Source organism: Carassius auratus, chromosome 41, assembly GCF_003368295.1.
Source record: "Carassius auratus strain Wakin chromosome 41, ASM336829v1, whole genome shotgun sequence".
Classification (NCBI taxonomy): Eukaryota; Metazoa; Chordata; class Actinopteri; order Cypriniformes; family Cyprinidae; genus Carassius; species Carassius auratus.
The window spans coordinates 15,753,330-15,780,170 of record NC_039283.1 but is presented as its reverse complement, the minus strand read 5'-3'; the positions used below and the strand labels follow the sequence as shown (position 1 = coordinate 15,780,170).

Sequence of the window (26,841 nt, the reverse complement as noted above, 5' to 3'; positions counted from 1 at the left end):
TTTGAGGCTTTTAAAACACTGTGGATGATAAGCTTTAATCATATGTAAGTGTGCTTCACCATCTCTTAAGTTTGAGTGCTTTCTTCCTAATTTATTTTGCCCCGACCTGTAAGGACTGGTCAAGTGGGTGGATAAATGAATTAATTCGGTATTATAGATTTAAATTGACATTTACTTTGCTAGTGTGAGAAATCTGGCGGAGGAATCTATATGCAATGAAGCTTGAAATGATGCAAACCAGAAAAGACTAGATGTATTCTCTCCAAAAAAGCAATTTACATGATATTGTGCAATGTTAAACCTAAATCCAGAGGTGGATGTGAGGGAAATGCAAGCACTCTTTTTATTATCTCATGCACTCACTTTATTATCATATCATGAGTGCCTAAACAACATATGCTTGATATATGATTTTTTTTTTTTTTTTTTTTTTACGTTTGCAGAAAAATGGACAAACAAAAAGATTAATTTCTGTTTGTGTCAACAGCAGTTATTGTACGAAGCAGGTCGATTTCCTTTCGTTCTTTTTGTTTTGCCTGATGTGTCCTAAGCTGAAATTGTCTTAAACCTGCATTGGTTTTACTAGTTAACTGTCAGTTAATAATACACTTTCTTCTCTTATTACACATCAGGTAACTGTATTAGAGTGATAATTCCTCAAGAAACTGCATTATACACACACAAAAAAAATGTCATTCCTTTTTTTTTAAACCATTGTCAGATTTAAAAAACTTTTGGTGCTTCGGAATCGACATTTGATATTACAGCCCTAAAAAGTGCACATGTAAAACTGCAAAAAGGAGAAGTAAAGCTGCCTTCAGCTTTATAGAGATACTAAATCAGAGCAGAATGAACGTTCATTGGTGTGCACTTGCTGTTTCTATTTGGAAAACCTTCCAACTTAAAATTTCTACAATTCATTTCTTCTAGTACTGTGCAGACCCTATTGTTCAGGGACATTGTGTAGCTATCGTGTAGACATAGAAAGGCTAGGAATCAATATATATTCTCTTGCTTTTATCACTTTCTTTAGTTTGTAGTTGGCATACAACTTGCAGAAAAGACATAGTTTGCACTGGATTTTACCATGAATCCTAGACTTTGGATTTTGTCTTTTATTTCCTTTCTGTGATCTGAGCTTATTTGGTTTTTCGTTTCTTTTTGACCTACCATTGATATATCTATATCTATAAATATATATATACATTTTTTTGCTTTTCCTTGGCATCTTTCTGTTCTTGCTGAAAAATTTATGGGGACAAATGCAAGCTCACTTTTGCCATAGATATATCTAACAAACAAACAAACAAACACAAGGTTGTTTTTGTATGGTCTTGTACAACCAACATCTTTACTGCATTAGGCATGTTACATGTCTGTTGTTGCACTAAAATTGTCATACAATTATGATTGTAATGAGATTCCATCAGTTTCGATGTTGTCACAGCTCGTTTTAGAGGAGCTCTGTGACACTGCAAAAGAACCATCTGCTGTACATGACCCTAAATAAAGGTGGTGATATGTCTAACAACTCTGTTCTTGGAGAGTTTGTGTGTGAATTGCATATGCTATACTTCTCAATTTGTACTTTTCTATACTTTTTTTTGTTGTTGTGACTTTATATCACCCAATTTGACTCGCAATCACAATTTATATCACCCAGGTGTGCCTTTATATTGTACAACGTGACATCGTTTAAAATGTTTCTCACATTTACTTGAGCAAACAGACTTAGATTTGTGGTCAGTGTATCTAGCAGTAAAAAAAAACACATTTTGGTTCAATAGAATCACGTTTTCAACTGAAAACAATTACACTGCTACTAAGAAAGAATCAGGCCAACTCTATGTCCTTGATGTTGCTGTAAAAGCGTTTTATTGCAAAGTACAGAAAATGCTTTTCCTTTCGTAATTTAGAAGTCAGATTTTCACATTCACCATCTTTTATTCAAAACCAATGTTTTATGGCACTTGAAGCAATGGGTGAAACTATGTGAGTGCAAAAATATCAAAGGCCATTTGAGCAGGGCTGATGGGTGCATGACAATGTTTCAAGTCTGTGCTGCGTAAACACATGAAACACAAGCTACGTTCACAGGATATCGGGACATGACAGGCTCCACCCACTTAATGACATCGCCTGCTGACACATTTGTTATTGTTTGAACCATGCATGGCTTATTTTCTCTTAAATTAGGATTTGCACAAAATAACACTGCTTTTGACCTATGATACACTATACTATACAAAATACAAACAAAACATGAACACAACAAAAAAATAAAAACGTTTAAGTGACATTTACACAATTTTACAGCTTCATGTCAAGCTTCTACTTTACATGTATCTAATCTCTTATCCACATGATACTCAGAATAAAAATCTGAGGGGAAAAGGTGGAAAAAAACGTCTAAAATATTACATTTTCCAATTCCTTTCGAAATTGCATGCTACACATGATAAGGTGCTGAATGGTACTACTATCATTGACAATGGATGTGTATCTGGTAAAATCTGGTAAAATAAAAACAAAAAAAAACGTTGGTTGATTGGTACCACAATGAGGGGGGAAAATGAAAAGGCTGTGTTGACGTTATTATTATTTTTTTGTCTTTTTTTTTTCATGAAAATTGGGCTAACATTAATTTAATTTCTCCAAACCGATATGACCAATGTGTCAAAAATGTTAAGTATTTTTGAAGAATGGTCATGCTGCTCTTTTCCATACATCCATGTACTTTGACCAATTATTCAGAAAAAGCAACAAAACCATTAATCCATATGACTTGTGGGCTATAATTTGAACCTTCTATTACAAACAGAACTAGTTTTTATTCACTGATCACTAGAAAGTTTACTGTGGACTCACAACTTGATCAAAATATCCAATTTATCCAGATGGGTTAAGAATACTGTAGAGGAAATAATGACAAAATAGACATTTTTGGGTCAACTATATATATCCCTTGAAATTCCCTAAAATCTGAATGTTTCTTTCTTCCTTCCTTTTCTGACCAAAAAATAAGATTCTCACAAAAAACATTTCTGCAAGGCACTCATAGAAATAATGATAAAAAAACAAATATGGATAGAAGTTATTTCATTTAAACAGACAATTGTCTAATTTTGCATGTTGCAAGGTATGAAATGAATGTATTACTATAGAGATTATGTATGAGGAAATGACAGCTGGAGGGAAAAAGAGAAAGACGACTTTCTAGTTTGTTCTCATTTGTGTGCAAAGTAATTAGATCATCTTTATCCAAGCTAAACAGGTTTAAATCACAAAAGGAGATTTCAAGGTTCAGCAGAAATGAAAGAACATGGTTTTACGTTTTTTTTTCTTTTTTCCCTAACGTAAGAAGCCCTGCTTTTTTAAAACAGATAAAACAAAACAAAACAAGTTTTACCACAGCAGTAAACCAGAGAAGAATCGCTGCTGATTTACACGAGATAGGAACGCTAAAGGTGCTGCTACTTAATATTCATCAAAACAGCCAGTACAAACAAAAATGGTGGGAGGGCATCCAGTCATCTTCAAACACAGTTCTTTGGGATCATTCTGAAGGCCACACGGGTAAGAGACGCACATTGGTCTCTGTACTGGAGAACTGGACAATCAGCATTCTGCAGGCTGTGTGTGTGTGTGTGTGTGTGTGCGCATCTATAAATGTTGTGCACCAGGACATTGTGCTTGTTCGCTTCCAAAAATGCAATCAAACGGATGTTTGGGATATCATCAACAATCTGCAGGAACAGTGAACATGCACCTGAGTAGTTTCAATGATCCTCTTGGGACAAAATGCATAAGCTAGTAAATGGAGTAAGGTCTGACTACATGTTCCAGGATAAGTAAAGTATAATGGGTTAGTGATTATAATCCCTTTCACCTGTAAGATTACAAATTGTCCACGCCAATAACCGTTCAAACGCAGAAACCTGCACCCGCTCCAGATTCAAGCAAACTCAAGTTACAGTGACCTTCTCCAGCTCATTTGTGTTTAGAGACCCTGAGCGGCTGCTGTCTCACACTTGCATCTCAGAGCTGCTGGCCAACCCCAGCGCCTGCGCCTCCTCCGGCGTAAGACCATTCTTCAGTGTTCTTCTCACTGTAGAGAAAACAAAAGGGAATGAATGAGAGAGTGAAGTCGCTGTTGAGAAACGCATGATACAAACATATTACAGAGAGATGAGATACAGAATTTGAATTATTTAAACCCCCTAAGATTATTTATTTATCACAATTCAAACTAATCCCATATTATCAATAAATCACCACATATCATCATCAATTATCAAAACAAGGATGGTAAAAAAAAAATAATAATAATGTGTTAAAAATGTTTAGTTTTAAGTGTAATATTTTTATTTACATTTTAATTTAAAACATATCTAAATAGGTTTTCAACTGCAATTATTTACAAAACATTCAAAAAAAATGATTCATTAATATAGTATATATATATATATATATATATATATATATATATATATATATATATATATATATATATATATATATCATACACTCATTTGTTTTTATTTAGCAAGGTCAAATTAAATTGATCAAAAGTGACAGTGAAGACATTTATTATAAATTCTGTTCTTCTGACATGTCTATTTACCAAAAATCAAAAAAAGAAAAAAGTGTCACTGTTCCCAGAGTGCAAAATATTATAGCGTTTTCAACATTGATAATACATAGAAATGTTTCCTGAGCACCAACTCAGCATGTCACAATGATCTCTGAAGGATCATGTGACACTGAAGACTGGCGTAATGGCTGCTGGAAATTCAGCTTTACATCACAGGACTAAATTACATTTAAAATATGATAAATTAGTCTTTTTAAACTGTAATAACATTTCACAATATTTCTGCTCTTGAGGGTAAACTCTTTGAAGGCCTTAGGGCATAGGGATGAGGCTTTCAGCAGGAGTTCTCGCAGACTCACAGGATTTGCGGTTGGCTCTGGAGCGTCTCCTCTCGCGGGGCTGTGCGCGTTGACTGGGGACCTGAGTGGCTGATTTCACAATCCGTTCCATGATCTCATCCGCTGGATCATTTGTGCAATTAGAAGCGTCTTCATTTGCAGCAGACAAAAGTGCTGTATGGCCTGGAAACGAGACATGAGGAGAGAACTGCTTTCAATTGTTTTTTTGTTTTTTTTTGCGTCAAATTCAGACCTTTTAGGACTCCTATAGCTACTGCAAATCAGCATTATCTGTAGCTCTAAAGATATGAATATACCTCGAGTGGCTCGAGTCCGTGTGCGGAGGCCGGGGAGTACAGAGGATGGACTATCGCCGCTCTGCAGGCTGGTACGAAGCACAGCAGTCATCTGCTCATGTTCAGCTGCGTCCTCCGTGTAGCCCAAACCCTGCGGCTGACACTCCTGACCCTCCAGAGGAGTTCCTGCAAACTTCCCACTCTGAGGAGAGAAATGATACAGAAATCAATTCATGGTTGTATCAATCATTACTGTTTTCCATATCTTCCGCATTTAGATTCACTTCAGACAAATGTGTGTTTTATATAAACATGATTCAAAAATATAATTCACTGTTATACTCACTATCACCCCAAAACATGACTATTCATACTGGTTTAGTAAAATATTCACACATCAGTCGCTTAATAATGCATCAAGACTCGAGTGAAGACTCTGTATTGATGATTTTGTTCAACATCATGTTATTTCTACAGTAGTTAAACATGCTCTTATCTTCTGTTCAAATCCACATGGAGAGTCCCAATAGTTGCATACGAGAAGAAACAATTAGAATATTGATCCCTGAGTCCTCTAGGTACAGTGCAAACTTGCATATGCTCTGGTAATACATGCTAGACATTACAGGTCAGTGAAATCACAGGAAAAAACAAAACAAAAAAAACGTGAAATCCATCCATGCACAAGTGCAGAAAAGCACACAGATACACGCATACCTCGCCATCCTCTTCCTCATCACTCTACAGAGAAGAAATTATAGAAGTCACATGGCAGAGAAGATGAGCAGGAAACGTTGGGTTGAAAAAACTTTTTTGGTATTTGATTTGGCATTTAAGGATTCTTAAAGGTTTCAAAACATGTTTAATTCTAGAGCACTTTGAGGCAGCTCTTTAGGGTTTTTATCTTATTTATTTTTTAAACCTGTCAATAATATGGCCAGGTCTTACAATATATTACAATATAAAAATATAAAAAATAAGAAAAAGGATGATAAATTGTCACCAACTCTAATGACCATAAAATAAAACAACACATTTTCACACTGAATACATTTTTTTGGAGGGGGACGGGGTTAAAATGTGATATTTTTGGGATAAAATGTGACCGTTTTTTTTTTTTTTTTGGTTAAAAAAATTAAAAAGGATATTAAAAATGACCGTAAAACAATCATTTAACAAGAATCACCTTTAAAAAATGGAAATGACAAAAGTGCATTAAAAGCATATTTGCCCCTTAACTGCCAATAAACAATGTCACAATGCAAAACTATGAATTTACTTTATGCAAGATCTTAACTCTTGCTTGTGTTATAAAATGTCATATGCACAATTTTAGTGAGATTCACAATTATTGCATGTGCTTAAAAAAAAAAAATCGGTTTCACAAATATAACATACGTCTCTACATAATCCACTTGGGCTGACTAGTTTGCAGCAACACGCGTAACTGAACTTCCGCCTTTACCCCACCACTCCTACAGGGACATCCAAAGGTTTGGATTTTCACACAGAGATCGAATTAGACCTCCTTCTTAGACTGAGGAAGACCTTAGCCAAGCATAACATGCCATGAAGGACTATCCTGGCTATGACAGCCCCCATGAGAGCCATTAAATTGGCCTCCTGGAGTAACAAATACCCAGGGCAAGTCCAGAGCTGCAACACCCATGACAATAGACTGCTTGGTTTACAATGTTTTATTATTCTAAAGCAAGTGGTGAGCGTGTTTTGTGGCTATTCTAAGCACCCTGAAGCAGACTAAGGAAAATGGAACATACACGAGATAAGAATCAGTCTTTATTGGTCTCAAGTAGACAGAGTGTGAATGAGACACTGGAAGCATCTGAAAGCATAATGACTCCCTCTTGTGGTGCAAAGATGAAGCACAGAAATGAAGAACCTTAGTCTGAGAGAAATCAGAGTGAAAACAAGCACAGAGCGGAGGGTTCTTTTCTGTATATGGGATTTTTAAATCTGAGATTTGCTATGTGGGTCAAACTTGTGAGACCCCAAACAAAGAAGATATGTGACCCTGGACCACAAAACCAGTCATAAGTGTCATTTTTTTTTTTTTTTAAATTGAGATGTTTATTTTAAATTGATTTAATGTTTGGCTGAAATACAACTATTTGAAAATCTGGAATCTGAGGGTGCAAAAACTCTAAATACTGAGAAAATCACCTTTAAAGGTGTCCAAATTATGTTCTTAGCAATGCATAGTACTAATCAGAAATTACGTTTTGATATATTTACGGAAGGAAATTTACTAAATATCTTCATGGAACGTGATCTTTACTTAATATCCTAATGATTTTTGGCTATTGCTAAAAATATACCCAAGCGACTTAAGACCAGAGTCACACATAAATTGAAGCAGGAGAATAAAGGCAGAGTTATTTTATATCCTATTTTCTTTGAATCGTCTGGCTTTTGAATCATCCACTGTCATCTGTTGTGTCAATGGCGTTATTTGCGGAAATAAATTAAATTAGGAGAAGATGCAATGGAATATGTTCACCTTATTAACAAAAGTTTTTATTAATCTAGGTAAAACTGATTTATGCAACTTAAAAAGTTGAAAATGCATTTTATAGATTAAAATCAATCTAGATTAATAGAAAAAGGCTGTAAAAATTGCTGGTTTCCAACATTCTTTAAAATATCTTCATTCGTGTTCAACAGAAGAAAGAAATTCAGACAGGTCTGGAACGTCACAACGGTAAGTAAAAGAAGACAGAATTGTCATTTTTGGCTGAGCTATCCCTTTAAATTGATCCTTGTAGTAATCTTGTAATACAATTGTCCAGACTCACCTCTGTGATCATTTTGCCCCGTGTCTTGTTCCTCTCGCGGTGATTGGCTCGTTTCTGTTTCTGCTGAAGCACTCGCTCTCTGGTGGTGCGGTACTCAAGAGCAAATTCACTCAAAATCTTACTGAAGCGGTGGACGCTCACCTCTCGTATCGCGTACGGCGGGTGGCCCAGGAACAGCAGGAATGAGTGAAACCTGTAGATCAGACACACAGCGACATCGCTCTTCAAACATCTTGGTTCACACAGAGCAAAAGGATGCTGATGCTTTTGGCGTATACATCATCAGAACAAAAAAAAAACAAAAAAAACAAATTCAATCCACATTTTTGCAAACTACATCCAAACCACATTCAAATATGTTTAGAAAAAAAAAAAAAAACAGATAAAAAATAAAAATGTCAGTCTGAACTATCAACCAGATTATTTTTTTTTTAAATTCTCATTTTCATGTGCACACAGTCTTAATGTGATCAATTATTTGTAAGGCACCTGTTTATGATGCGGCGATGGACAATTTTTAGGATGATAATTCTTTCTGCACAGTCTTTAAGGAAGTCTGACATGCGCTGCTTGAGGGCTGGTTTCATTTCATGTTTGCCGATGATCTTCAGGTGGTCCCAGGATGCTTTGCAGCGGTGTTCCATCTGACATAGGTTATCCTGCAGCTGGTCGAAGTCAACCTGAAGAAGACAAAGACAACCGGTGATCAACAAAGGCATCTCGTGATTGGTCTATTCACTTCAAAAGCTATGCATCACTTTTAGCAACATCACATGGAATTGTGAAGCCATGATTTCTTCCTTTGTACATGGCACACTGTCATTGTTTGTACACTGGGGTCCAAAACTTCTGAGACGATATTGAATACTGGAATTTAAATCTAATTTAAATCTAGAACTAAACAAAGTTTGAGTTTTTGAAATACTTCAAACAATGAAATGTTATAAAGACGAGATACTATTCTGCACTATTTATAGGTCACTAATCAAATTTGTAAAATTTTTGTACAAAAGGTCAGCTGTTCTTGTTTCCACTTAAGTACAAGATGCTCTCTCTCTCTCTCTCTCTCTCTCTCTCTCTCTCTCTCTCTAGGTGTTTCATTGCATAGCAGTGAGTGTGCATTCTCATAGCAATCTATGAGATTTATATATAAAAAAAACACTGGAAGTCGACAAAAATCAGTGGTGTTAGTGCTGTAAAAGTGTTATGATAGTTCTGCTTACTTTAGCCGAGCGAGTAATGGCTCCAATCTCAGAGTAGAGGTCTGAACTCTCTGGAAACTTCTCCACGACGAGGGAGCAGACGTGATGCAGCAGAGACTGTTTGTGAACGGTGTCCTTCACTTCAGGAACTTTCTCTAGATAACTCAGCTCAAAGCCTTTAGCCTGAAAACACAATTACAGAAATAAAAAGACCAAAAAGACTGTGTAAAATGTGCTTAATAAACCCACACATTAAATATGATCACTTATTGCTTATTTGTTTTTAGCAAACCATATATATGTTTAATGTTTATCAGCGAAATATTAGAGGCAAAATACAGTGTAATGTATACACTTACTATGTACATTATGTGAGTTTGGGCATTTTGAAAAATTAACATTGTATACAAATATAGGCAGGAAATTGTCCACAGTTGGTGAGGATGAAAGGATAAAAATGGAACGAAAAGAAAGAAATGTGTAATGTGTGCCGGAAAAGCAGGGACATTTTATGTCAGATCAATTTGAACGTGTATATGTGTGGAGACGAAATGAGCTCTGATGTGGAAAATCACACACATCTTGAGGTTTTCAGCCACTCTGGATCTTTCCATCATCAAATCGTTTTCTAAAAAAGGCCTCATTCTGACATGAGTTTAGTTGATTAGCATCAGTTGCATTACGATAAAAGCGCTTTGAACATGTGCAGAGTCTATGATTCTGACCAATGCTTCATTAACATATGATTAACAGAATCTCAATCCTGTCTGCAAGTCTGTTAGGCACGACAGAGCTGGGAATGGAGAAATCCCCACGGATGTGACATGATTCTCGCTGGCTTTGTTCTGCTGCCCATGCTCCATGGTTTACAGTAACATAAACTTCATGCCAAACTCACCACCTTATCAGGTTTATCTCCATCAGCCTTTTTAATGTTATTAAGATCTAAGCGAGTACGGCAGGCAGACAGAAAGAAAGACAGATGGAGATGGAGAGATTAGTGGTTGAAAGAAGAGCTGCAGAATTCGCCGGCACTTACATTGGTCCCATTGAGAAAGTTGCCAATAGCTAACAGAGTTGAAAGGATGTAGCGCAGGGTCTTATTCTTTTCTAATTGGTCCATGCCCTCCTTCAGGTCCTGTAGTGGCTCTGCTACCTCCTGAGAGAGAAAGAGAGAGAGAGAGAGAGAAAAGACGGGGTTAAAAATAGGAAAGAATTTTGTAGACCGGTGGATTTGGTTCTACATTTAAAATTAATGTCTGAACACAGTACCACAATTGTTCATCATAACAGAGAAACTCCAAAAGTCCTAAAATTTTTCTAACAACACCCACCAATACACTAAAATGTATGTTTTCATATTAATGCTAATATATTTATACAGATTTATAGAAATTAAATAAAAAATGTATGGAACAGCAAGACTTTTTTTTTTTTTTTAAGAAATTACTACTTTTATTCAGCAAGAACACATTAAATTATTATTTAAAATAAAATGTAATTTTAATGTAAAATAAATACTATGTGTGTGTGTGTGTGTGTGCTCTTGTTTTTGTGACATATCAGGACACATCTCTGTATAATGACATGGGTATGACACAGGTATTACAAGGAGAGGGCGACTTATGAGGACAATACCATGTCCCCATATTTCAAAACGCTCATAAATCATACAAAATGAGTTTTTTTGAGAAAGTAAAAATGCACAAAGTTTCCTGTGAGGGTTAGGTTTAGGTGTAGGCTTGGTGTAGGGCCATAGAATATACAGTTTGTAACGTGTGTGTGTGTGTGTGTGTGTGTGTTAAACTGATGAAAATTCAGCATTACCATCAGGAATAAATTGCATATATATATATATATATATATATATATATATATATATATATATATATATATATATATATATATATATATATATATATATATTTTTTTTTTTTTTTTTAATTTAAATTGTAACACATTATTATAGTTTTTATTGCATTAAAGTAGATATTAATATTACCATAAATAACATAAACCAACTTTTTTGTTGTTGTTGTAAATTTCCTTTTACATTTCTTTAATTTCATGTTCTCTGCCAATAATTTATTAAATTATTTAACTTTAACTATTACATAAAAAAAATATTTTCATTGGTTCATGGTTTTTGAATTAAGTACATGTCAAGCAAACTGTATATGTATCAGGCTGTATCCAAATTTTACATGAGTTATTTGCAATTTATTGGTTATATTTAGCGTAGATTTTTCCCTGCTATCCATTACTCTGTCAGACCAGACCTTCCATCCCAATTTTGGGCCGCAAACCACTAGTTAAAGCCTCTGCTGACATTTTAGAAAAAAAGGAGAGGTCAAAAACAATTGACCCCAAACCACCATGATGTCATTTAATTTGTAGTAAGTGGGGTAACATAACATGAGGCCGACCTTCTCTAGAGTGTCATAGTCCATCTTAAAGGCCCAGAGCTGCAAGCGAGCAGACAGTTCACTGATGGAGGACAGAATGAGGAGAAACTGCTCTGCACTGCCTAGAGGAGTATCAGGGTTCACCAGCTGGGCCTCCTGAATCTTCTGCGTCTCCTCCTCCGTAGGAATCATTGTCAGGATTTTCTACGAAAGAGCATGAGACCCAGAAGGGAGTGTTAGTATCATTGTCAAAAACCATTATATATGGGGATTCACCCCTAGAAAGGCATTTGCTCCATCACTCATCTGAGCGCTGATGAATAACAACACCTGGGAAGACAGGGCATTACTCAAAAATGTGGGAAATAATGACTATTTCACTGGTATGGGCATATCCTGCTGTTGCATAATTGAATAATTGAATAAAAAAGGTAATTTCTCCTGACCAGAACAACATTTTTGATAAACTCTTGAGAAGCATAAATTGAGGTTGTCAGTGAAAACATAACTCTCTGCAGAGACATAAAGGGTGGAGAGAAACACTCTAATCCATTTTTCCCATGACGAAAGATAAAAAATTACAGATTTTATGAGAAACTGGGAGCTCCATTATTCACATGTTGATATTGAGATATTTACCTCAGATCTGTATCATAGGCTGTAACAGCCTAAATGAAGCATTTGGCTAATCTTTAATCTTTGAGATGGATCATATGACTGCTGGCAAAAATGTTTTTAGTTTTGCAGGAAATCCACATAATATGTCGAGTCGCTGGCCAAACCAACTTGCTAAACCTTAGTTTTAAGGGTAAAATCTATTGGTTTTGCGAAAATCCAAAGTAAATGTACATGCTTTCGGGGCAAAGAGGTTGAGTTGTTTTAGACACAAGCTTTGACTTGATACTTTCGTTTTGCCAACTTCACTACAGTCAGTGTTTCTCTGTCTTGTTGAACACAGTTGTAGAGAGCCATGTATTTAGGTAAAAATATGCTTTCATGTAGCAGTCTGGGAATGATCATAAATGCCTGAATGACTGATGTAACGAGAGAAAGAGAAAGAGAGAGTGAAAGCGAACTGTAGAGGGGTTCAAGCAATTTGTGACTCACGTGGACTCAAAACAAGGTCGGTATTAAGTACAGATGTGTTTTCTTCATGGTAACCTGTCTGGCATTCTCATGATTAAAGTGTAACCAAGCATTGTACTAGTTTTATGACTGAAATGTATGTATTGAGTTTTATTGTAGCTTTTCTTAATAATTTCATTATGTCGAATTTGCTTCATTACTTGCGGATGATTTGGCATAATTTGCAAAACGGAATGTAATTTTAAACTGGTGCAGCATTACCTCTATGCCCTCTTTGCTCAAGGCATACTCATCAAAGTTGAGGATGGCTGTTTTGATGGTACGAGGAGGTGGCAGAACCGTCAGGCCAATGTTGATGGCGTTACTTCTTTTGGAATCCAGAACGATGATCTCCTGACGCTTCCCATCTGCTGCTGTTTTCTTAAATCAGATATATAAACAGATCGTCAGAGTTATTCATAATGACTGTACTTTGAGGGGTCAAGATATCAAGATCTGCTGGGTAGCATCAGCAGACAAAAAAAAAAAAAAAAAAAAAAAAAAAACCCTGTTACTATGACTATGGGTTTTTCGGCCCTGTGGATTTTTAAAACATGTTTATATACTCTCACTAGTTTAATCTGAATTCTAAAAAGGTCAAACAGTTCACACACACACACACACAAACCACAGGAAAATCTTGAAAGTTTAGTTTTTATACCAGATCTCAAATTCATATGTTGTGTAATGTCATTTTTTAGGCAAGAATATAGTTCTTAAACTTCAAATATGGGGTTTATTAAAGATAATGTCTATTTGAAAATTGGCTTCAACATTTTCAAAAAGGATGCATTAAATGGATCAAAGGTGACAAAGACTTTTACAGTGTTCCAAAAAAATAAATAAAATAAAATAAAATGTTTCAAATATATCTTTTTTATTCAAAGAATCATGAAAAAGACACATCACCATGCACATCTATTTTCCCACACCTAATATAAAATAAGGATCCTTCAGCCTGTTCTTACTCTCACACCGACCACTGAACTGAGCAAGAAAGCCATTTCTTTCATCTGGATAATTACCCTAAAAATGGCTTCCTGAGATATGAACACAAAGCTGGCATATGTTTAATCTTTACTCTGCTGAAAAGGCACGCAAGCACCTGAGGGCTATTTTAGGACTTTGATGGAGAATATTTCTGGAGGAGCAGAGCCATGATGGTACTCTGTCTGCTGCCAAGCAGAGGAAGAGGAGGGGTTCTGAGGGAAAAGGGAGGGAGAATGGGTTGAAAATGAAAAACAGCTGGAAAAAGGTTGCTCGGAGTAGAGAGGAGAGGAAACCCCATGCAGGCCACATTTTTGAGACACCATCTTAATAGTGAACAAGCCAAACAATATGATAAATCAATTAAATCTCAATTCATCATCAACTATTAATACCTGTGATGTGGTGAATATCAGTGTTCATTATATCAAAATGTATCTCTGTACATGAAAAATAATTTATATGAAAGAATAAAATGAATTCTGGCATACAACCTGGAGTGTAGTTAATGTTTCAGAGTATAGCACACATAAAAACGTTGAGATCCTTGTAACAGGTATTGATTAGGTTAGAATGTTTCAGCCAAGCTCTGACTTGTGACTTGACTTTGTTTTGAGTGACAGAAGGATTTATGGAACCCAGAAAGCACCTTGATAAAGCTTTTAGGTTATAAAAGGAATCCATCATAGCCAATCAACCAACCTGTCTGACTGACATTCAGCAGCTCTTTTTTAAACATGTGTGTTCATGTCATAAGAAAGAGCTGTGCTAGGCCACACATGGACAATGGAAGATGTCAGAATTCATACCGTGTGATACAGAAGAAAGGCCCAGAAAAGATTAAAGTAACTTCCTAGCAGCTATAGTTTGTCACATGTGCTGATAAAAGCCAGGTAAAACTAAAGTAGAGTAATAAAAATATATCTTTTTTTCATCTTAGTGAAAATGTTGTACTGTAGAAAAAAAAGTTGACAACAATTTAAAAAGTGCATTTTAGGTCAATTAGTATGATTAATTTAAAATATTAAACATCAAGAATTTATCAGACAATATCAAATTTGGTGGTGAGGGACCAACTAATAGGCTATTAAGCATGTTCAACTTCATGTTGTGTTTTTGATCATATTTTGTTGTAAAGTCACCATTAGTGTGATTAGTCTTTTGTGAAGTTTCTTCCATGGTAAGTATATAAAGCTTGCTTTGGTGCACAAAAGTAACTTTATAACCTTTTCAGTTTTCTCAATGAACTGATAAACAAGTTATATAAACGGAGTTAACTTTACATACTTAATCTATAAGTGCTCAGGTTAACTGAAAATGCAGGATTATTGAGTTACTGAAACATTTTATATTTAAGTTCATAAAACTTGTAATATCATGTTTTATGTAAGCACAAATCAACTTTCATTGTTAAGTTGATACAATATATTTCCACTAAATAGTGATTCCAAGTTTTTCCACACCAAAAATAATTTAACAGTACCTTTGTAACTGGCAGCTCCTTGGACTTTGTCTCAAACAGGTTTTCCAACTTGGATGTGTCCAGTTTGACCGGTTCAAGTTTAGACCACAGTGATTCCCTGCATCTCTTGTGGTTGCTGTACTGCCAGTCTATAGGTCTGACCTCATTCCAAAACAACCGGATGGTCTTCTTCTTCTTCTGGAAGAGCGGGGATTCTCCTCGACTAAGTTGAGGAGATACGAGATGTGGTGAAGGTACTGAAGCCAAAAAAGGTGGTGGAGGGGGCATCATCATGCAAGGGATAGGGGGAGGTGGAGGGCATCCAAATAAAGGTGGCGGGGGCGGAAGGCTAGGAAAGAAGGGTGATGGTGGAGGAGGTGGTGTGAGGTCACTTGACCCGATCACGTTACTGACATCCAAAATGTCCACATCATCCTCCTCTCCCAAGTCTGTAAAGTCCAGCTCTTTGATGCGTAGCTCCCGTGGTGTGGCCATTAGCTGGTCCCATATGTGGTCTGACTCCTTTTTAGGGGGTGTTGGTGTAGGAGGTTTTTCCGGTGATTGCTGCCTTTCCTTCCCAGAATGCTTCACCTCATGAGGCAATACCAGTCCTTTAACCAAATCTCCAAATTTCTCGGCCACAGCCAGTACGCTACCTTGGTTATCTAGATGATTCACTTCTAATATCGTCATATTGTCCTCGCAAGCTTGCCGACGTGCCTCCAGAGTGCAGATGCGACTAGCGAGGCTGGTCACAGAGGAACCCTGCACTGTACACCCTTTCTCATTCTCATTCTCCTTTTCTTTCTCATCTTCCTCTCCATTTTTGTTTTGAGCATAAAGCCTGTCCAGCATGAAGCGTTTGCTGTTAAGAACTTTGTTGCACTGACCGTTCACATCCACTGTATTCATACAGTCTCCCCACTGGCCTAAGAGAACAAATTCAGAAACTTTCGACAATATGTATTTGCATACATATGTGCATCTTCAAAAAACATGTCTATTTCTAATGTAGTAACTAGGCACTGATAAACAGATATGCTGAAACTGAAATTCCTTTTCACCACTAAAAAAATCTAATCTAATCTAACAGATCACAATGAAAATGTGCAGCAACAGTCCAAAACTTTTTGTCACACCTGCCAGGGGTGGGTAAACTGGGAAAATAAACTCAAACTAGAAAAAAAAATATATTTATATTTCTGACCATGAAACTGTTTTTATAATATTTTCAGATATATATAATTTGATGCTTGGCAAACCAATATGAGTGAAAACGCCAGCTGGCTGGTAAATTTATTTTGAACTGCAACATAATACATCATTTAAATCAAATTCTAATAACTCTGTCTGTCTAATTCTTGCAGATGCAAGTGATGTGCATGATTCAAATAAAAGACATTTACTAAATAAATCATCTGCGACTATTCTAACTTTTACAACATTGTTTTAACCATCAGAGATTTATCTAGGATGATTTTCCCACAAAACTCTATTTTCCACATATGTGAAATAATCCTCACAAAATATCAAGGCACTAAATAAAAAACATGAGGAACAAAGTCACTGTTGGTCTGCATTTTGTGCAGGTGCCATTTTAGATGTAGACATCAACTAACTGATTAATATGCAACTACTTGTTAACTACCTCTCATTAGAGTATTAGAAGACTGTTAGGTTAGGGTTAGTAGAAAAGGTCATTAGAATGTCTTTTGGGGGACCAAATACTACTATTAGTACTAACACTAATAATAATATAAAATAAAGTTTCATGGTTGATAAGAAATGCTTGACAGGAGATAAATGTTTACAATGGATCTTGTCGTGCATGTCAGACCCTCTGTGTTGCACTCATTCACAGAATTTGACTCGTGTATGTGTTGTTCTTACCTGAGTCATTGTCACGGACATGTTTCTCCTCTCGTTCTTCTCTCTCCAGAGTGCTGCTGGCTGAGGAGATGCTGGAGGCAGAGCAGTTATCTTTCTCATTTAGCTCCTCATTCTGCCTTTCCTTCTCACTCAGGAGGACACTCTCCTCTACATCCCTCTCTAACATTTGCTTTCTCACACACTCCTCTGTACCTGTACCATTAGTATCTTCCTCAAAGTTTCCTTCTGGTTTTTCTTTCTTTTCATCTTCCATTCCACTCAACACCATTTCCTCACACTCTTCTGCTTCATCATCCTCAGCTTTCTCCTCTTTTTCAGGTCTCTCTAGCTCAAAGTTTGCTGGAGACAGAGAGAGTGTGATGTCTGACGTTTCCACCGGTCTCTGCTCCTCCTCTGGTTTGGAAGGCGAGACCAGCACAGGCACTGAGGCAGAGGGAGGCTCTGACGAAGGCCACACAACTGCTGCCTGCTCTGTGCGGCTTGTCCCAGACTCAGTTCCTGAGGAGGAAAAAAAAAAATTGGCTTGGTACCCATTCCAGATAGGAAGCCCAAATTCCATGGAACTAATTTTGAAACAAGGCCATTTTAAAGTAAACTTGTGACAATGAATCTCCCATCAAATAAAAATGATAAACGCTTATGATACAAAAGCCTTACAAGTTATACTAACCATGTCCAGAAATAAAGGCCACATGAAATTGTAGTTTTCGGTTCTGTGTTGATATATATCCTATTGAAACAGGACGTTTGTGTGGGGCATATAGGAGGTTCATTCGCATGTTTAAATTGCCAATAGGTGTTAGTTATGTCAAAACCATGAGCTTTCATAATTGTGAAATGCTATTACTGGGAGTGGCATTCTTGTTATAGAGAGCATCTGATTGGATAAAAATCAGTGAAGTGCAGGATGAGTCATATATATATATATATATATATATATATATATATATATGTGTGCAATTTCACACAAGCAAAATGAATCAACGAATGTGTGATTTGCCTGTCACAAAAAACAAAACAATTGGGAACACTTACGATTAGGTAAGACATATTGACTACTTTTTCTCTCAATAAAGTTCCAATTTGCTAATTATTAATTGTAAGTAAGGTAGATTTTGTAGGATTTTTGATAGGCTAGGGTTCAAATCCAAAGTCAATAATGACATTTAGACACAACTCTATTAATAATTTATCAAGAAAACAAAGCAGAATCAACTACTGTGCATCTCTGAGCATCTCACAGTGGCTTACATTTATTTACAGGTGTGAGTCTCGAAATGTCCCATTCACACAGAGTCTCAAATACTGTCTGTATGAACGTGCAACAGGAGTCAAGCCAGTATTCCTTACCAGTAACCACGGTGACAGTTACCAAAGTTATATCCAAGATGGCGCTGAGTCTTCACTTTTTTATACTACATGTGTCAAACTCAGCCACAAGTTTATCGGTCCCAAGTAAACAGTTTTAAAGATTATTTAGATATTTTTACTGAAAAACAAGATAAAAAAATCTGATTCAGGAAGTGATGCAATTCAGAAACTTTGCATGCATACAATGCATGCACCCCTCATCCCTCACGTGCAGTCTGCACATTCACATCCCCTTCTCCCAGTGTCTGTTTTACGGTAACCCACATAAAATTACCACATCTACTCCTCCACGTTCAGAAATGCAAATAAATACAGGAAATGTGAACCTGCAGGAGCATGGGGAATAACAAAACCAAATTCCACACAACCTTATCATCAAATGCTTCCTTGAATACAAAGGCAAATTACAATAAGTGAATGACTGAGAACTGTTAACAGTAGCACAAATTATATGGATATATTATATAAATAGTATATAGCATACAATATATTACACTTTAATTATGTAAATACAGTGGATATAGAAAATAATCAGCCCCTTTTAAAACCGCTTTGCAGCCTGAAATGAAGATGGACAGTTTTTGTTTTATCCAGCTGTATTTACTCTGTGCAACTTACAAAATCAAAGTGAAAGATACATGTCAGAAAATAAATAAAAAAACAGATTGAGTGAGTTGGAAAAAGGATCACCCCCTTGTGTCATTATTTTGTTGAACCCCATTTTGCTTTAATTACAGCCCTTAGTCTGTTGGGATTTGGGGTTACTAACTTTCCAAATCTAGACTTTGCAATATTTGCCAACTCTTCTTTGCAGAACTGCTCAGTTTAAGTTAAATTTGATGGTGACAATTTGTGCACTGCAGCCTTCAAGTCATTCCACATATTTCCAATGGGGTTTAAGTCTGGGCTCTGATTGGGCTATTCAAGGACATTCACATTTTTCTCCTTCAACCACTGTGTGCTCAGTTTTGCTGCGTGCTGCATGTTATTGGTCAAACTACTTTGGATGTTTTAGGCAATATAGAAATCCTGGCAAGGACGCATCCTGGGAAAACGGCTCATATGGTCACCCTAAGGAACGGTATTATTTGGATAGTATTGAATTTTGGATAGTTACTTGAATTACCATACACATCATCTGGTGTTGAGGTCAAATAATTACATTCTAATCAAAATGACCACAGCTAGTCACAGTTGAAAGTCAAATTGCTTTCAGTGCCATTGAGACGGTGATCAGCTACATTTGATTGAGTTACAAGTCATTTTTCCCCCCTGATATGTTGGTGTTATATCTTTCACTTGGCTGTTATAAGTTGCACTAAATAATAATTATTATTTTTTTTACATTTTTTTTATTTTATTTTGTGTTTTGCAAAGTTTGCTGCTTCAATATTTGTATATATATATTATGGTATACTGAAAAACAATGATACACATTAGGGCTGGGATAAACTATTATTTTTTAAACGATTAATCTAGCGATTATTTTTTCGATGCATCGATTAATCTAACGATTAATTTTTTCAGACCAATTCAATTTCAATTATCTCCCCATTAATTGACTACTAACAATTGATTTACATATCTGAATGAATAAAAAAACATGAATTCTTTAACATTGCAATATATGTTTATTGCTCTTAAAATTACAAAATAAAAGACTGACTAAGAATGCATTACTTTGCACTTGTATAGAGATAGCATTCAATAAAACCTTGAAGCCTTGAAAACACATAGCTTACTGAAACAAGCTTACTGAACACATAGGACTTAGCTTACTGAAAAAAAGTTCTTCTTTCAGATGAAAATAACAACAACTTGATGTCTAGCATTCAATAAAAAAGGTCAACCAAAATACTTGTTTAGAGCAATTGAAAGAATACAGTAACCAATGTAAACTTGAGGGCTTTAAGCTAATACAGAGAGTGCTTTTCCAAATAAATAAATAAATAAAAATTAACAGTGGGAGCCAGCAGCCTGTCATGGAGAAAAAAAAAAATCTCCGAATGCTCCATGTGAAACTTTGCCATTCCGCCCTTTTTCTATCATGTCTAATGATTTTGGTTAATATGCACGAGGGAGAGAGAGACAGAGAGAGAGAGCAAGACAGCGCTCGTGTAGTTTGAAGACTGTGAGTGCGCAAGCGAGCGTGAAACTTTGGTGTTTCACCCTTTTTCGATCGTGTTTAATGATTTTGATAAATATGCACAAGGGAGAGAGAGAGCAAGAAGCGCTCATGTTGTTTGAAGACTGCGAGTGTGAGCGCGCAGCCGGGGCTCTCTCTCGTACGCTCCCTGTCAGGCGCACTGCAGTCATTCTATTCTACATCACTCACCAATCAAATAAGGCTTTGACAGCCGCCAAAAAAAAAAGATGGTTATATAACTTTGGACAGAATGTTGATCCGGCCATCGCGTATGTTCAGCGCACATAAGGTAAAAGTTTTGCAAATGTTTTTTAGAGAAATAAAAACAGGTCGGTTTCAGGATGCTTCACTGTTGGTACAACAAGGGACTCATGGTAGCGTTAAACTTTTCTTCTCTGAACAATAAATTTTTCAGATGTCCTAAAGAGTCGGAAGGGAGTTTCATCAGAGGAAATTATTTTGCACCAGTCTTCTACTGTCCAATCTTTGTATTTCCTGCAGAATTTCAGTCTGTCCTTGATGTTTTTCTTGGTGATAAGTGGCTTCTTTGCTGCCCTTCTTGACACCAAGCTGTTGTCCAAAAGTCTTGGCCTCACTGTACATGTGGATTCTCTCACACCAACGTGCTGTCATTCCTGAGCAAGCTCTGCACTACTGGTGACACGTTTCCTTAGCTGACTCCTCAGGGGGAGACGGTTCTGGCACTTGATGGACACTCTGGGACTTCCTGAAGAGTTCTTCACTGCTGTCAAACCTCACTCCTTGAAGTTCTTGGTGATCTGGTAAATGTTTTACTCAGGTGCAATATTCTTTGTAGCAATTTTTCTTGCATGTGAGGCCATTTTGACGCAAAGCGATGATGGCTGGACGTTTCTTTAGAGGTAACCATTGCTAACAAGAACACAATGATTGGAAGCACTTCTTTCCTCCTTTTATAGCAAGGAGTCTGCTCTTACAATCCAATTAGTATGATAGTGATTAACCTGACTAGTACTCATTCACACTTCAACATGTGCTGCTGATATGATTAGTCAATTAATGTTAGACTAATCTACCCTCTGAGTTAAAATAAACCAATATCCTTTATTTTAACTCAGAGGGAGTGTCAGCCATGTTTAAAAAGTTAACAGCTTAAGTAATTTGTGGATAAATGTTTATTAGAGACGTGAACCGTTTCAAACGATTCAGTTCGATTTGGTGAACTGGTTCAAGAAGAACCGGTTAAATAAAATGATTAATTCGCGAACCGGACATCACTACACTGCAGTGTTGTGAACGCGCTGTGAACAAATTGAAAACAATGCTGAATAAAGTCTTAGTTTTTGTTATTTTTGGACCAAAATGTATTTTCGATGCTTCAACAAATTCTAACTGACCCTCTGATGTCATATGGACTACTTTGATGATGTTTTTATTACCTTTCTGGACATGGACAGTGCACTGTACATACATTTTCAATGGATGGACAAAAATCTAATGAAGTAGAGTTGACAAACTCATCTCAAAACAAAATTTGTGTATTGGGACATTTGGACATTTTGGGACATCTGTTGGAGTTTTCCATTATACTTGGTGAGTATTCAATTCATTAAAAATGTTTACATTTAATGTTTTATGGGTGGAGCATGATTCGTATGAAATAAAAAAAGTCATATACAGTAGTGTTGGGCAATATAGTCATTTTTCAAATCGTCATATCATCAGGCTTTCTTATGTTGGTCCCTAAAGAGGGTTGTAACATAAATTGGGGGCTCGTCCGGGATATGAATCACCTTTTGTTTAAAGAGCTACTTTTTTGTTCTTTTGTTACTTAACACTTTTGTGTGGACTGCTATAGTTGTTTTGTAGAATGCTTTGTAATATTTATAATATTTATGCAATGCTACTTTTGTGTTTTGTAGTTTGCTTTAAGAGATTGAGGCAATTCTACTTGTGTAATGTAGCTTGCTTTGTAAGTTGATGCATTGCTACTTCTTGTTTGTAGTATGCTTTTGTATTTGATGCATGGCTACTTTGGGCATGTCCTTTGGCTGTATTTAGAAGTTTGAAAGGTGGGTTTTTACAAATTATGAAAACTACTTTTGAGTAGCCATGGGAGGGAGGTGTTTCATGGGGTAAAGTTCTTGTTTTTGCTTATCTGTATTTTACAGTAGGTTCTTACAATTTATTATCAGAGCTCTGACCAAGCAACTGCCAAGTGAGTATGATTTAAACTATTTTAATGAAGTAGAGTTGACAAACTCATCTCAAAACAAAATTTTTGTATTGGGACATTTGGACATTTTGGGACATCTGTTGGAGTTTTCCATTATACTTGATGAGTATTCATTTCATAATTTGTTTTTCACATGTAATGTTTTGTGTTTTGTTTTGTGGGTGGGGCATGATTCGTATGAAATAAAAAAGTCATAAACACTAGTGTTGGTATATATAGGCATTTTTCAAATTATCATTACGTGAGCCCGTGAGATCGACTATACACAATATTATCGTGCCTGGGTGGAGCAAGAGAGAGACTCTTTGTTCTTGTCATAGCATAACTATTTGTTGTTTTAAACCACGCAGGTGCGCGAGAGAGAGCCTATGGATAGACCAATAATCAAAAATATATACTTTAAAACATACTGATAAACTAACGTTAAATATAAAAATAATGTATTTAAAACAGCTAGTTCATATATAGTCAGACGCAACTGTCATATCGTGCGTCCTGTGACAAATCTGCCACATCTGCGCACGGAAGTTATCAGTCAATGGTGAAAATCAATAGTAGATTTAATTTAAAGTCCAGCAGTTAAACACTAATATTGGACATAAATGAACACGTTAAATATAAAGTATTTAAAACGGGTAAGTTGATATATTTGGAGTAAAGTTTAATTGAACTGCTGCATCAGCCATACAGCGTTCCGGACCGCGCGCCCCATGAGACCGACGCATCGCCACAGAAAAATGAATGAGATGCATTCTAACATAACTGTGGCATTAAACTCAGTTAGTGAGGGCTTGTTTAAAATATTGCACATATATAGGCCATTCAGATTACTTGTTAAAGTGCAACAAAATACCTTATATCTTCAGAAAATGTATGTCTGTTTGTGATGAAGACTTTGTAACGGCCGAAACTATGTATTTTGCATGCATCACATTATAGTGTGGAGTGCATGAAAATAATAACAAGGCGGCAGAGCGAACTTATCATCCATAGTGGTTCTCACTTAGTCCTTTACGTCATCACCACAAAGTTAAGTGTTCAGTCTTTAAGAGAAGAACTACGTGAGATCCACTATGGATGATAAGTTCGCTCTGCCGCCTTGTTATTATTTTGTCTTTACTTTATTCGTAACGCCAAAAAAAGAGTTAATCTCTCATTTCTCATCTAATTTTCATTTTTGTGTGAACTAACCCTTTAAGTGCTGGTGCTATAAAGAGCGCACGATGGAGAACATCCCATAAAAGTTCTTTAATGATAAATCCACAAGAAAAAAACAAACAAATTAGAAATCCTAGGAGCAGGCATAGCACAACACAAATGTAAAGCAAATAACCAGCCTTGGACTGAACTAAACAGGTAGTATATATATGTACATTTATTCATTTTAGCAGACGCTTTTATATATATGTACGTTCACCTAAAGGTTTATTAGGAACACCATACTAATACTGTGTTTGACCCCCTTTCGCCTTCAGAACTGCCTTAATTCTATGTGGCATTAATTCAACAAGGTGCTGAAAGCATTCTTTAGAAATGTTGGCCCATATTGATAGGATAGCATCTTGCAGTTGATGGAGATTTGTGGGATGCACATCCAGGGCACAAAGCATCCCAACACATCCCAAAGATGCTCTATTGGGTTGAGATCTGGTGACTGTGGGGGCCATTTTAGTACATTGTCATGTTCAAGAAAACCATTTTGAAATGATTCAAGCTTTGTGACATTGTGCATTATCCTGCTGGAAGTAGCCATCAGAGGATGGGTACATGGTGGTCATAAAGGGATGGACATGGTCAGAAACAATGCTCAGGTAGGCTGTGGCATTTAAACGATGCCCAATTGGCACTAAGGGGCCTAAAGTTTGCCAAGAAAACATCCCCCACACCATTACACCACCACTACCAGCCTGCACAGTGGTAACAAGTCATGTCAGTACAAATCTGTAGTTCTATAAGCTTATTATTATTATTATTATTATTATTATTTTGTCCACTCAATAAAAGTCAATAGGGTCTAATGTTGTTATGGAGAACAGTTAAAACATTCTTCAAAATAACTTTTCATAATTCATGTGGGTTTGGATAAAAGCAATAAGTAAATTATGCAAATTTCATTTTTGGGTTATTTCATTTTTGGTTATTATTACTTTAAAAAAATGAAAAGGATTTATATTTTTCCCTTTACACAATTCAAATTGTACACTTCCTAGGAGCTGCCACTGAGATGAATGGGAATGCACACAGAAAACTAAAATCAAGACTAACATGCAACTAAAAAAAAATTATCATCTTCTTAAGCCAGTCATAAACTCCATAGTGAGACTGAATGATTGACCAGGCTCCAGTCGTTCAGCCCGTTCATACCAGCTCCAGCCCCTCAGATTCAGATGTGGATGACCACTGACCCAATTTCTGAAATTGTGGTTAATATTTGAGGCCAATAAACCCAAAAACTTTTTTTCCCAATGGCTGACTGCCCCAGTGGCTTTACATTGTTTTCGTTACAAAACAATTGTGTGGTAACCACTCGATTCCACACTTTGGAGGAAAAATATAGACCAGATCTTTTTCCAGAAATGCCACGCTATATTACTGTACATATTACAGAGGATTCTCACCTCGTGTTTGATGTAGAACAGAGCATTTATCCTCTTGAGCCTCGGCAGTCAAAGGGGTGGCAGAACGAGACAATGAACTGCTGGAGGTTCGTGAACTCAGGCTGAGGGTGATTTCTGTTCGCCCCCGTTTTGTCGATCTTGGCCGTTCCCTTTCATTTTCCTCTGCTGCCAGCCGCTCCAATTGCTTATATCTGCACACATCAAATAAAACAATAAAAGTCACCAAAAGCATTATATATCAGGGCAATTACGCAATGCTTATTTTCATGTCTGAATTCAAAAAGAATATGTACTGTAACAATGTTTTTCTTATTGAAAAAATGTAACATATCCATAAAATTACTTGAATAAACCTCTTCTATGATGAGTATGTTTTTAAATTCTGAATTAAAATTCCTTTTGGTATATTTTGGGGACATAAAAGGTAATACAACTGTCCTGATAATATTTGGGCCAGGGGAACTGTACTTATACTAATGTAATATAGGTTGCTTTAAATACAAATCACAATGTTTGCTATTCTGAGGGTTGAAGACCTGAAACAGCTTGTGGACTGATGACTAAAACAGAGACACTTTCAGAGCATTCAGCATGCAAGAGAACATTGATTTCTAGTGTGTGCATAAACTTCACTTCCAAATTCACTTCTACACCAAATCCTCCAATTATGTTTTCTATAACTCTCCCTTGATGTCCGCTCCCCTCCTGTTTCATCAACCCTAAAAATATGACCCAGTTTTAATATAAACATTTTACTAAAATCAGAATCAGTGTCAGAAACACAAGGATTCTTTCTATTTATTAAAACAACCTTGAAATTGTAAAAATTGTGATGATAATAATAATAAATGTTTTTGAGCAGCAAATCAGCATATTATAATGATATTCGAAGAATCAGACTGGAATAATATCTGCTGAAAAATTGACATTGTAATTTTTTTATTTTTTATTATTCTAATAATATTTTACAGTTCTACTGTTTTTAACACAACAAAAAAAAACATAAAACTTGAAATAGTACTAAACCTAAACTTTATTATATTATATTATATTATATTATATTATATTATATTATATTATATTATATTATATTATATTATATTATATTATATTTATTATGCTATAAAAGTGAAAGTCATTCTGGAATGTACCTTTCTTCTCGAGCTTGTCTGACCTCTTCTCTCTTGTCCTCATAATCCCGACTGCAATAAAGAGAATCAACATGAGCACACATGTAAAAAGTGAAAAAGAATGCCTTTTATATGTCTACCAAAGACATTTGGAGCTATAATGTTTATTGTTCATCAAGTAGTAACCATTCAAGTTGGTGTTCTGAATTGTTTTTACACAACAGTAGAGGCTGACTAAAAGACTTGGTA

At 36.0% G+C, this 26,841-nt stretch overlaps 1 protein-coding gene across 3 annotated transcripts in view; it reads right to left on the bottom strand.

The window, feature by feature from the left end:
- Positions 1 to 1,849: 1,849 nt before the first annotated feature.
- The window catches only part of LOC113060197 (FH1/FH2 domain-containing protein 3-like), a 169,383-nt gene continuing 144,391 nt past the window's right edge, over positions 1,850 to 26,841 (bottom strand). For 2 of the 3 annotated variants that reach the window (XM_026229090.1, XM_026229092.1), the window contains 14 exons: positions 26,614 to 26,664; positions 25,463 to 25,653; positions 17,113 to 17,610; positions 15,244 to 16,151; positions 12,996 to 13,154; positions 11,670 to 11,852; positions 10,283 to 10,402; positions 9,265 to 9,426; positions 8,531 to 8,721; positions 8,042 to 8,234; positions 5,946 to 5,969; positions 5,250 to 5,430; positions 4,954 to 5,115; positions 1,850 to 4,108 (listed from right to left, as the gene is read on the bottom strand). In XM_026229090.1, the coding sequence (XP_026084875.1) occupies positions 4,026 to 4,108; positions 4,954 to 5,115; positions 5,250 to 5,430; positions 5,946 to 5,969; positions 8,042 to 8,234; positions 8,531 to 8,721; positions 9,265 to 9,426; positions 10,283 to 10,402; positions 11,670 to 11,852; positions 12,996 to 13,154; positions 15,244 to 16,151; positions 17,113 to 17,610; positions 25,463 to 25,653; positions 26,614 to 26,664 (3,106 nt within the window). In that variant the 3' untranslated portion in view covers positions 1,850 to 4,025. The remainder of the gene's footprint in view (positions 4,109 to 4,953; positions 5,116 to 5,249; positions 5,431 to 5,945; positions 5,970 to 8,041; positions 8,235 to 8,530; positions 8,722 to 9,264; positions 9,427 to 10,282; positions 10,403 to 11,669; positions 11,853 to 12,995; positions 13,155 to 15,243; positions 16,152 to 17,112; positions 17,611 to 25,462; positions 25,654 to 26,613; positions 26,665 to 26,841) is intronic. The other variant, XM_026229091.1, reaches the window with a different exon arrangement.